The sequence below is a fragment of the Idiotropiscis lumnitzeri genome, chromosome 2, assembly GCF_059441095.1.
Source record: "Idiotropiscis lumnitzeri isolate Australia: NSW breed Sydney's pygmy pipehorse chromosome 2, RoL_Ilum_1.0, whole genome shotgun sequence".
Lineage (NCBI taxonomy): Eukaryota > Metazoa > Chordata > Actinopteri > Syngnathiformes > Syngnathidae > Idiotropiscis > Idiotropiscis lumnitzeri.
In genome coordinates, this window is record NC_142392.1 from 37138911 (window position 1) to 37151169 (window position 12259).

Here is a 12259-nt window from a genome sequence, read left to right on the forward strand (position 1 = left end):
CATGCAAATATACACAGTATAAACGTATCTAAGTGTAAGGAAACACTCCTAATGTTTGTCCATTATACGGAGGGGGAAACACTGTAATGATAAAAACTACTGAATGATTGGAAATACTGCAATGATAAAAATATTGCAATGGTAAAAGTACTGTAATAGTAAAAGTACTGTAATGGTAAAAGTACTGCAATGATAGAAAAATACTGTAATGATAAAAGTACTGCAATGATAAAAGTACTGTAATAGTGAACATCCTGCAATGGTAGAAATACTGCAGAGATAGAAGTACAGTAATAAGAATACTGTAATATAAACAAAATACATCATTGGTCAATATTAAAGTACCCCTTGGCTGAAAGTGCAGTAGTGGTTTATATTGCATCCTAGGACTGCACAATTGCACTAATGCCCGCCCGTTTGTAGGCCTGACCCAATGTTCTTGTTAAAAAGTCTGACAGCAGTCGGCAGGAAGGAGCGGCGAAATCTCTCTTTGGTACAGCGAGGGTGTAAAAGTCTATCACTGAAGGAGCTGTGGAGTGTTCTCAGAGTGTCATTGAGTGGGTGGGCTGGTTTGTCCAGCATTGATGACAGTTTTGCCGTCATCCTTCTGCCCCCCACTGAGCCCAGGACAGAGCTGGCCCTCCTCACTAGTTTGTCCAGTCTTTTTTTGTCCCGGCCCGAGATGCCTCCTGCCCAGGAGACCACTCCATAGAAGATGACTGAGGAAACCACCGAGTCATAGAAGTTCCTGAGGAGTGTTCCCCGAACGCCAAAGGACCTCAACCTCCTGAGTAGGAAGAGTCTGCTCTGACCCTTCCTCCAGCTTGTCTCCCAATAAGGCGGGCTGTATGGTGTTGAAAGCACTTGAGAAATCAAAGAACATGATCCTCACCGTGCCCCCCGCCTTCTCCAGGTGGGAGAATGAAGTGTGGAGCAGGTAGATGATGGCATCATCCACACTGATGCCAGGCTGGTATGCGAACTGGAGTGGGTCCATTAAGGAGCTGACCAGGGGGCGCAGGAACTTTATTACCGGGAACAAAATGTTCCTGGCCTTGTTGGTAGAAAAGGGGGTTGTGGCGTACTCCCTTTTCAGCCCATAGTAAGCCAAAGATGCAGATGCATTCCTTGCAGCATGCGCTTGTTCACTGATGAGATCCGTGCAACCCTGGATGGATGCATTAAATGTATTTTAAATGTTTGGATGAAGTGAAACTATGCACACGTGCACAAAACAGTGCAGAGCCACTAGAGGTTCATTGACTCTCATACGACCAAGCCAGTACAAAGTTCATAAATGAAAAAGACCGATACTTACTTGACTTTTAAAAAAAAAAAAAAAACTTAATATTTTGTGTTTTCTTCACCAAAATTGATCGACCGTCATTGATGTTTTCGCCACAGTGTGCACATTTTGTAGAGTCAGGCAGAATTCCTTCCGGAAGGAATTGCTTGAACAAGATATAAAAACCAGAAAATGTAAAATGTTAAATAATCAGTTCAAATTTTATACTGGGAAAAAACACGGAGTTCACCCCCCACTATTGGTTATTCTTTGGCATACATTTTCTGCACTGATTTTATTTGGCATAAACAAATGTTTAGCAAACCGACAAGTAAAAGGCAATAATTAAAAATAAAACGGCAATAACCTTGAACGCATTTCCCCAAACAACTTAATATTGTGATGCATATTTTTAACGACAGAAAGTCGCTCTTTACAAAGCAAATGAGAGTAAAACGTGTACAAACCTGCTTTGAGTGGCACAACACGAGGCTGGTTGCAAACTTCGTCCAGCAGTTGATGATGTTGCTCGTTCTCTTCTTTTATTCCACAAAGTTCCTCTTTGTACTTGGGTGTCGTTATTTCACACATTTTCAAATGATAATTCCAAAAAATCCGCCCTTGATCTCTGCTTGGCGATGAGTCATGTGCCTCTTTTCGTTAGTGGCTAGCTAGCTTACAAGCTAAGCTAACTGCACCGAAAAGTATCAACACGCGAAGATGAGTTTATCGGGACACAAAGACTTAATGAAATATGTCGACGTCCTTTAGAGGAGCACTAAGGATCGAGAGACCTCATTGTTGGGACAGAAAAGCGACTGTCCTCAGCGAAGCCGGACCGAGATCTTACATTGTGGAAACAAAGCATGGACAAAGAGTGAGGAGGAACAGGAGGAGTCTTCTGAAGGTTCCCGAGGACTGTAAGAAATCTTCTGATACGGCTGAGGCTGCAAAGCAGGTGGATACATCGAAGGAGCACAGACCAAAACCACCAGCAATTTCTGGGATTACTGAACCTCTTCGAAGATCAACAAGAGTTAGACGACAACCGGACAGGCTGATTGAAAATGTTTAATGTTGTGTGATTGTTGCTAAAATTGTTGTAGAGCTGCTTGTTGTCATAAAAAATGGATAGATATTGTTAAGAAGTGAAAATAATTGATAACAAAACAAAATTATTATAATAATAATAAAAAATAATAAGAATGAAAAAAAAGCTTAGGCATTGTTTAACGTTTGAAAGGGAGATGTAATGATAGCAGTTATATCATTGGCCACTAGTTGGCAGTATTGCCCGATGTGTGTTTGGTTACCAGACGAACAAGTGTGTCTGCACATAGACGAGAATGCAAGTCAGTAAATAAAGAGACACAAGCTTGCAGCATCACGTTGCCTGCGTGACTTCTTAAGATAGAAGACCTAACATTACAGTAACCATTAAAAAAAACGTATAGTAAACATACTAAAGCTGTTGCTTTATGTTATTTACAAAGAATTTTTGTTTAAAATCCCCCTGGCTCTTCTTTTTGTGTTTTCTATATTATGTACGTATTAGTAGCTTCCCACAACTCCCTGGCAGAAGGTAGGCACTGATTTTTTTCATATAAGAGAACATTATCAGATTCCCAAGCGTGAAAAAATCCTGAGTGACATGGCAGGTGCTAAGTACTTCAAATTAGATGCATCGCATGGATTTCGCTATTCATAAATGTGTTTGGTTTGCTTCTGTGAATAAAGATTTTAAAAAAAACGTATTAGTAAATATTTATCATCTCATCAATATTTGCACAACAGAGTACTGAGTTTCGAGATCCTCACAAAAAATAATTCTCAAAATTATATTTCTTAGCAATTTAGCTTAGTTAAGGGATATTTTATTGACAATCTAACATCAATCTACAAAGACAGAAAAAAAATTGGTGGTGGGGGGGGCGCGAATCTTTTTCTTCTTGGGAGGGGCGGGCGTGAAATAATTGAGAAGCACTGCTAGTATTTGCAGACATTATATTCATACAATCTCGCAGCCCGAGTGAAACACAGCATTGTTGCAAGTTCGGGAGGAGAAACTTAAACCTCTCACTGCTGGAGCAGCAGCGGCTTCTCGAGGCAAAGGCGGAAGTGACGTCAGATCTTACGCGCCAATGTGGCGTTATTTTAGTTTTTTTTTTTTTTATCAACCGAAATAAAATATTATATAGAATATATATTGAAATATAACAGCCAGGGGTAAAAACATACACAGAGGCAAAGAAATATATTTGAAAAACACGTGCTGAAAGCATGACGTCATAAGCAAGCGCGCAGCTTCCGAAGGACCTCGACCACATCCACCGACCCGTCCACACCGCAACAAAAACCGTCCACCGCTAAATTCTTCTGATTTAGTGTGGAACTGACTGTAAATTTCTCACAGAATGTCCAGTGCTACTCTAAAGGACTACGACATAATTAATTAAGTCTTTGTGTCCCGATAACTCATCTTCGCGCGTTGATGCTTTTCGGCGTAGTTAGCTTAGCTTGTTAGCTTGCTAGCCGCTAACGAAAAGAGGCACATGACTCATCGCCAAGCAGAGATCAAGTGCGGATTTTTTGGAATTATCATTTGAAAATGTGTGCTAGAACGACACCCAAGTACAAAGAGGAACTTTGTGGAATAAAAGAAGAGAACGAGCAACATTTTCAACTGCTGGGCGAAGTTAACAAGCAGCCTCCTGTTGTGCTACACAAAGCAGGTTTGTACCCGTCTTACTCTCATTTGCTTTGGAAAGAACGACTTTCTATCGTTAGAAATATGCATCACAACATTAAGTTGTTTGGGGAAATCGTTCAAGGTTATTGGCGTTTTATTTTTAAATATTGCCTTTTACTTGCCGGTTTGCTGAACATTTGTTTTTGCCAAATGAAATCAGTGCAGAAAATAAATGCCAAAGAATAACCATTAGTGGGGGGTCAACTCCGTGTTTTTTTTCCCAGTTTAAAATTTGAACTGATTATTTAACATTTTACTTATTCAGGTTTTTAAATGTTGTTAAAGAAATTAAGTTTGTCACGTCATCATGTTTCAAAACTATGCTGACAGATGTAGTGTACTTTTATATCCACTGTTGGAGTTGAGCCACCGAGAAAATGAGAAACATTTAGTAAATGAATCTTAAAAGCCAAACTTCCTCCAATGCGTGTTCGTTTTTTGTACTCAAGAAGAATAGGGTCAAATAAAGACTCAACAACAACTGAATAGAGTTCCAATATTTAGTTTCTTCAATTTCTGGCGTTCAGGAAATAGTACAAATACAGATATCTGGGCGGCTTTGTCTTAATCTGACGAGAAACTGTACTCAAGACGAGTACTATCGAAAAATGGCGCCCTGATCTCAGCCCAGCCTCACATTTTATAGGAGGCTTTTTATGTCAAGGGTCATGTAGGTTGAATCGGTCGTCCTTGCTCCTTCCCCCGGCCCGGCCCACGTTCCAGGTCCAAGGCTGACCTTCTCAGGCAGTCTCTCCGTCTCTCCTGCTCACATTCCCCTGTAATCTCGTCAGTGTACAGATTGTGTGGTGTATGTTTTCCCAGATCAGATTATATTTTTGGGTCTTCTTGATTAGAAATTAGAAATTAGAAATCCCTTTATTGTCATTGTACTCAAGTGTGCAACGAGATTAGAGATAGCATCCCTGTGACGTCCTCCCCCAACTTGATATGTTTGTATCTTCTATGGCCTATGTGGAGAATGTGTTTTATTGTATTTGTCCATGAAGTGCTATCTGGGGTGTCATCAGTTTGACCTGAGCAGACTGAATCTGTTTGTTCTGAATGAGAGTGTGGGTCATGAAAATACTATGTGTTAGGGCTGGGCGATAAACCGAAAATTTACCGTTACCGAAATTTATTAGAATGACCGGCATCATTTTGCCCATGTCGGTAAATTCGGTGTCTAAAAAAAAGAAAAAGAAAAAGAAGTCTTTTCTGTCTGCGGCGATGCTCATGCCCCTTTAAGACGGCTACAGCGCGTGTAGTCACGTGACTCCTCCCTTCTGAACAAGAATGTAAACAAGACGAGTTCGTAGCTGGCGATTCAAATCCTGAAGCGGCTGACAACGGCTGCGGACGAAGTAACGTGAGTTGAAATTGTTCCTGTCGCGGTTGTCCCGAAAATAAAGTGGACATCTGTCGTTTGGAAATGTTTTGGGTTCCATGAAGACGATGTTTAAGCAAAAGAACATGAACTACAAAGTGCATCTTAAGCACCTGAAACAGCGCGTCCAACCTTTTCTTTTTCACCACCCACAACACAACCATGCTGTTGACTTGGAGCTTGTGCTAAAAGTTCAAAGTGAGGAGCAAGGTTGGACAAGTAACAACAGCCCATAACGGAGGCGACACCATACGAGAGAACGTCTCAGAGGTGGACGCGATAGCCGAGCACATAGCTAAAGATAGAGCTCCTCTAGTTACAGTGGAGCGGACAGGATTTAAACGCCTCATGAAAGTAGCCGACAAGAGGTACGAAAATATTTGCCGCAAACAGCACTTCCGATATGTACAACATCGGGACGGGAGCGGAGACATGTCAAGCATTTTGCATCCACATCCGACTTGTGGTCGAGTCGCAACATGGATCCCTGTTTCAAGCTGGAAGTCACTGACCTGCTCTTTGGCTTACTATGGGCTTAAAAAGGGAGAGCGTCACAACCCCCTTTTCCAACTACAAGCCGAGGAACATTTAGTTCCTGGTAATAAAGTTCCTGTGGCCCAGGTGGTTTGCATCTCGACTGCATCTCATAGTTCCTGGTGATTTTTGCAAATGACGATGATGACGGAATAATGAGAGGTGTTGTGTTACTTTGTTACTCATTACTGACACGCTATGGCTGTTATGCATCATTGCAGGTACAAAATAATTCAGTGAACTCTTAAAATATTATGGTGTGTCTAATTTTAATACATATTGGATAACTTTAAAATATACAGTCATTATTCAAATATGTCAACATGAAAGTCAGAGTGAAAGGGTTGTTGCTTAATTTATGTGTAAGAACTTTTACTCTTCAAACGTAATTTTGTTTTAAAATTTATTTAGAAACAGAAATTTTATAAAAATAAAAAGGGTAATGTCGGAACTTACTCGCAGGATAAATGTCATTTTGGGTAAAAAAAACCAAACGTAAATCATACAATAAATAGGGACTCTGATTCCAGGGCCCCTTTAATTCTTTTAGGGATGCAGGTTATCATGAAAGCAAAAAGTATCCACGATGAAACTATCTATAAATGCAAAATGAAATACTTGTAAACATATTTCACTTGAACGATTCCTATTTTATCAATGACATTATGTTGCGATGTCCCCCAGTGGTCTGCATCAATATGTAAGGGTCCCACAACAGGTGTTCCATCAGACACACACAATAGCCGGTGTGTGCTGACTTCAGCTCGCTTCCAGAAACGTCTGTGACTATGTCAGAAATGAAATTGGGCATCAGCCGCAACGTGCTTCCGTTTAAAATGCTCGTTTATCACAGTTGTGCTGCTAAAGGGAGGTTTACATCGTAGGACGTAATTTTGTGAAATACCCCCATGGTCCGGTCCAAGTTGGGGTCGCACGCATTGCTCCGTGTGCGGCAGGCACAAGTCAAGGTAGCACGGTAGAAACAATATAAGACAAAGTCGCCGCATGAGCTTTGACTTGACCAAACCAAATGTGTTTGTCTTTTTGTGTCCTGCAGACGTCTGTGAAAACGATCTCTGTTCTGTGAAAGAGGAGCCAGACTTGACTCACATCAAAAAGGAGGAGGAAGAGGAGGAGGAGGAGATCAACAAGTCACCAGTGAACGTTGTCCCAATCAAGACTGAAGATGAAAACAAGGATGAGAGTGAGGACAACAGAGGGGCGGAGCCTCCAAGCAGCATCTCAAGTAGTCACGTGACAACAGAAGGTGATGAAGACCAATGGGGACCATCACAAGTACATAATGAGGACACATTATCACACTCTCCTGATGATGATGATGATGATGATGGGCAAGGCAAATGTGAAAGGGCATGTCACACTGACTCATTAACTTCAAAGCTGTCTTTAAAACCGCACACAAGAACACACAGTGGAGAAAAAACATTTTCATGCTCGTTTTGTCGCAAAAGCTTCTCTCGAAAGTCACATTTAACAATCCACACAAGAACACACACTGGAGAAAAACCTTTTTCCTGCTCAGTTTGTGGCAAGAGTTTCTCTCAAATGTCGCATTTAACAAGCCATACAAGAACACACACTGGAGAAAAAAAATTTTCCTGCTTGGTTTGTGGTAAAAGCTTCTCTCAAAAGTTTTATTTAACAATCCACACAAGAACACACAGTGGAGAAAAACCTTTTTTCTGCTTAGTTTGTGGCAAGAGATTTTCTGGTAAGTCACATTTAATAAAACACACAACAATACATAGTGGAGAAAAACCTTTTTCTTGCTCAGTTTGTGGAAAATGCTTCTCTCAAAAGGAAGGTTTAACAAGCCACACAAGAACACACACTGGAGAAAAACCATTTTCCTGCTTGGTTTGTGGGAAAAGCTTTTCTCTAAAGTCACGATTAACAGAACATACAAGAACACACACTGCAGAAAAACCTTTTTCTTGCTCAGTTTGTGGTAAAAGATTCTCCCATAATTCTCATTTCACAAGGCACGCAAGAACACACAGTGGAGAAAAACCTTTTTCCTGCTCAGTTTGTGGCAAAGGATTCTCTGAAAAGGGAGCTTTAACACAACACACAAGAACACACAGTGGAGAAAAACCTTTTTCATGCTCAGTTTGTGGCAAGAGTTTCTCTGCCAAGTCTAATTTAACAAGCCACACAAGAACACACAGTGGTGAAAAACCTTTTTCTTGCTCGGTTTGTGGCAAAAGTTTCCTGCGTAAGTCGCATTTAACAATCCACACAAGTACACACACTGGAGAAAAACCTTTTTCGTGCTCAGATTGTGGTAAAAGCTTCTCACATGATTCTCATTTCACAAGGCACGCAAGAACACACAGTGGAGAAAAACCTTTTTCCTGTTCTGTTTGTGGAAAATGCTTCTCGAAAAAGACATATTTAACAGAACACACAAGAACACACAGTGGAGAAAAACCTTTTTCCTGCTCTGTTTGTGGAAAATGCTTCTCGAAAAAGACATATTTAACAGAACACACAAGAACACACACTGGAGAAAAACCTTTTTCATGCTCAGTTTGTGGCAAGAGTTTCTCTGACAAGTCAAATTTACGACGCCACACAAGAACACACAGTGGAGAAAAACCTTTTTCCTGCTCGGTTTGCGGCAAGAGTTTCTCTCTAAAGGCAAATTTAACAAGCCACACAATAACACACAGTGCTGAAAAGCCATTCAGTTGCAGTGTTTGTGCTAAAAAATTCTTCACTAAACGTAGTGCTGAGAGACACGATTGTGCTGGCGAGAATTGCAGCGATCCTTGAAGATTAAAAAAAGAAAAAAAAATGAAAGAACCGACTCTTTGTGGTAAGATGTAAATGTGATTTTGAATAAAATATGATGAAATTGAATTTTGCAAAGCTCTTTTATTGACACAAAGTCAATGTGATTAGTGTCAGAATAAGCATCATGTCTGAGTGATGGTTTGTTTTGGTGTTTACATCAAACATGTAAATAAAATTAATTGCCTTTGCCTGAATAACATTTGTTAACATTATGCCTTTCAGTTGTCTTTTTAATCGTACTTAATGGAAAAGGTGTGAGAAGAAACCGTGCTTATGAAATCCTTCCACAATCATCAATGAAATCACTTGTTCCACTTGCTCAACTGGCCTTCATTACGCTGTGAAAAGGTGAAAAACTGAACTAGAAGTTGAACTCTAAAAAGAACCAGAAAGAGAAACGCAAATAGTCTCGGTTTCTCTTTCTAGGTTGAGCTCTATCAAGCGTTTGGGGTTTGTTGCGAAGCAGAATCTCACTTCGGAAAAACTATAATTTTGTCAAATATACAAAATACTTTTTTCATGCTATATTATATTTTTTATACTTTATGATTGCTTATATAATGAAATCTGGAAATATTGAAATGTAAAATTAGCAACGACATTCAGACTTAATGCAATTAATAAGAAATATAGAAACATTTTATAAATATTGAACACATTGAGAAGAGTTAATCTTGAAATAAATATTGAAATATAAAAAATACTTAGGTATTAAATTAATTCAATTACCCGACCCCGGATGAGCGGCAGAAAATGGCTGGATGGATGGAATGATTTAAATTGCATACATATTCAAATGAACAAATATGTTAAGAAATATTCAAGTGTGAAATAAAAAGGTTTAAATTAATATTGATATAATTCCACATTAAAATAATTGAATAAATATTGTAGTATTACATAAGAAAGCTTAAATATACATTGAAATAAATTAAAAAAAAAAAGTCATGTATTTTTCAATGACCTACTATAGATATGGGAAGTTCAAAGAAGTGACCAGTCTTGGTTCTGAAGTTCCGATGTAACCAGATACTGCCCTGAGAGAAAATATGCCTGAGCATTGTTTATGGTGGGGGCAATTCTCTCGCCAGGTCAGTGACCTTCCAGGGTATGGAAGTAATTTAAGGTGGTCAAGAGTAGACTGGTCGTATCAACGGGGAGACGCATCTACTCTCGCTCTGGGGGACTTTTGGAGGGAAATCCCGAAGACTAGCGGGATGGGAATGCATATGCAACAAGGGAAAATTAGATATTCATGTCCTATTTGGGCATTCCCTATAAGAAGGGAATGTCTGAGAGGGGGCTCACACGTGTGCGGAGCGCACACACGCACACGTTTTTGGGGAGACTTCTTTTGACATCAGCATGTGACGAGAATAAAATCTTTCTCAAACCAGTTCTTTTCCATCACCAATCCAGCCTTGCTCGGCTGCCTCTCCGGAAAGCAGCAAGGACCCACACTTCAAAGACAAAATATACTACATATTGAAAGACAAATAATCCTCAAATATTGAAATAAGTAGTGAAGGGTAGATGAGGCATCCTGTATCGTTTCGACACAGTGACACAATGTATTGACACTGTGTTGACACTGTGTTGCTGAATACTGACACCTGGTGGACTTGCAGGAAACATTTGACAGGGTCATCTGACACTGATCTGTCAAACTAACTTTATCCAATTCCATTGATTAGCGACGTGATGTGTTTTTATATATCCTATTTCGTATTACTTTCCATCGCACTAATTATTCTCTTATCTAATTTATATATTTAACTGAATTATTGTTGTATTGCACTGGAGAGGGGAGCTCTCTAATCTCGTTGCACACTTGAGCACAATGACAAAGGGATTTCTGATTCTGATTAGGCATTTGCTTTCACATTGTTTTTACATACACGCAATTTCGTAAAGAAAATATTTGATATTCGAGACGCAGTTGATAAATTAAGAGAACATCTGTCTGAATGCCCAAGTAAAAGTGTTGCGAATGACAATGGACTCATTGTAATTAAAGATTTTTATTCAAAAGAAATTAGTTTCTCCAGCGTTTTGTTATTCAGTCTATTTCTTTTTTGAGGCAATTTCCCCCACCTTTGAGAAAATCCTCTCACAAGGCACTGAAGAGGCCGGTGTGCACAACGTATAAGAGCGGGTCATCCGTACGTGCAACGTGTCCTGCTGACATATAGCGCTGCACCTCTGAGTGCGCATCAACAGTGACGTCTTCCATCTTGCAGATATTTAACGCAGAGTAACGCGCCAATAACTCGATGCTTGTTTTGAGCGTCCATCCTGTTGACAGATGCGCTTCCTTATGAACACAGTTTGGCGCGCGACCGCTGTGTCGACACGATTCTGGTAGTGGTCACGTGACTTTCTCAAAGCAGTACGCGCACCGACACGGGGTTTGCCCTGGAAGCTCGGCGCGCGCATCGACGCCTCGGTGTCGTTGGACCCATCACTAATTTACAGCTAAGGCGCCCAACGAGAGGTATATGTAGCGCTACACTGTCGATGGCCAATTGTTTGCACACTTAAAAAAATTAAAAAATCCAATGCATTGGTAACGCTGCGTGCGTTAAAATTACTTCGAACGTCGCGGTTCTACGAATTGCGCTGGATCACGTGACTCACTGACCAACCTTCGGGTGATCACTTGAGCTGAACTTTGCGTTGCGTTTACTGCCAGCACGTACAATGGAAGCCTGTGCAGCGGACATGGACACAAATAATGAAAATGAAGTACTTAATGATTCGGGAACTCAAAAACGTATTGTTAAATTAACAGAAAAGGGTTTGGTTGATAAACTTGAAAGGTTACAAAACAATAGGAAATGTAAACTTAACAATGTAAGTAAAATTAGAAGCGATTTGAATGCATTCATGTCTCGTGGTGATAAAACCAAGGTGATAAATGGTCTTGATGAGTTGAAAGGGTTGTGTGTTGATGCTAAAAATGTACATGATTCAATGATGGGTTTGTTGTCTGTTGAAGAGGGTGAAAAGCACGAAATATGGTTTAAAGCCAAAATGATCCCAAACAATGAGTGTTTTTCAAGGGTCAATCTATGGCTTTCTCAAGGTTCAACACAAATACAAGAAATCATAAAAGAAACCGATAAAGGTTATGCTAATGATGAAATCTCTCCTGAAGATAGTGTGTCAAACATGAGCAGCAGGGTTAGCAAAAAAAGTACCAAGTCCTCTGCTTAATCTGCTAAACTAAAGGCAGTAGCGGAAAGAGCTGCAGTGCTGGCTCGTGTGAAAATATTGGAACAACGACATGCTATTGAAGAAGAAAAAGCAAAACTAAGGAGAAGAATGGAGATGCTTGATTTGGAGGCGGAACTGGTGGCATTTGAAGCGCGGATGGACATTTATAATGCCAATGAAGAGGGCCAGTCTCAAGCGCAGTCAACTGTAAAGAAAAATGGAGCAATGAATGGACAAGGTTTAAACCCCACAGTCCAAGAGTTTAAACCTCATC

The 12259-nt window shown here is 40.1% G+C and overlaps 2 protein-coding genes and 1 pseudogene across 2 annotated transcripts in view; 2 read left to right on the forward strand and 1 right to left on the reverse strand.

Annotated features, from left to right (window-relative positions):
• The window catches only part of LOC148342459 (uncharacterized), a 299864-nt gene that overhangs the window by 80707 nt on the left and 206898 nt on the right, over positions 1-12259 (forward strand). The window lies entirely within an intron of this gene.
• Positions 1-12259, reverse strand: part of LOC148342462 (uncharacterized) — a 30556-nt pseudogene that overhangs the window by 4195 nt on the left and 14102 nt on the right.
• On the forward strand, positions 3894-8778 carry LOC148342463 (uncharacterized). The gene is made up of 2 exons (XM_088286364.1): positions 3894-4017; positions 7010-8778. Exons 1-2 carry the CDS (start codon positions 3894-3896, stop codon positions 8746-8748), a joined length of 1863 nt encoding a protein of 620 aa, XP_088142490.1. The 3' UTR covers positions 8749-8778.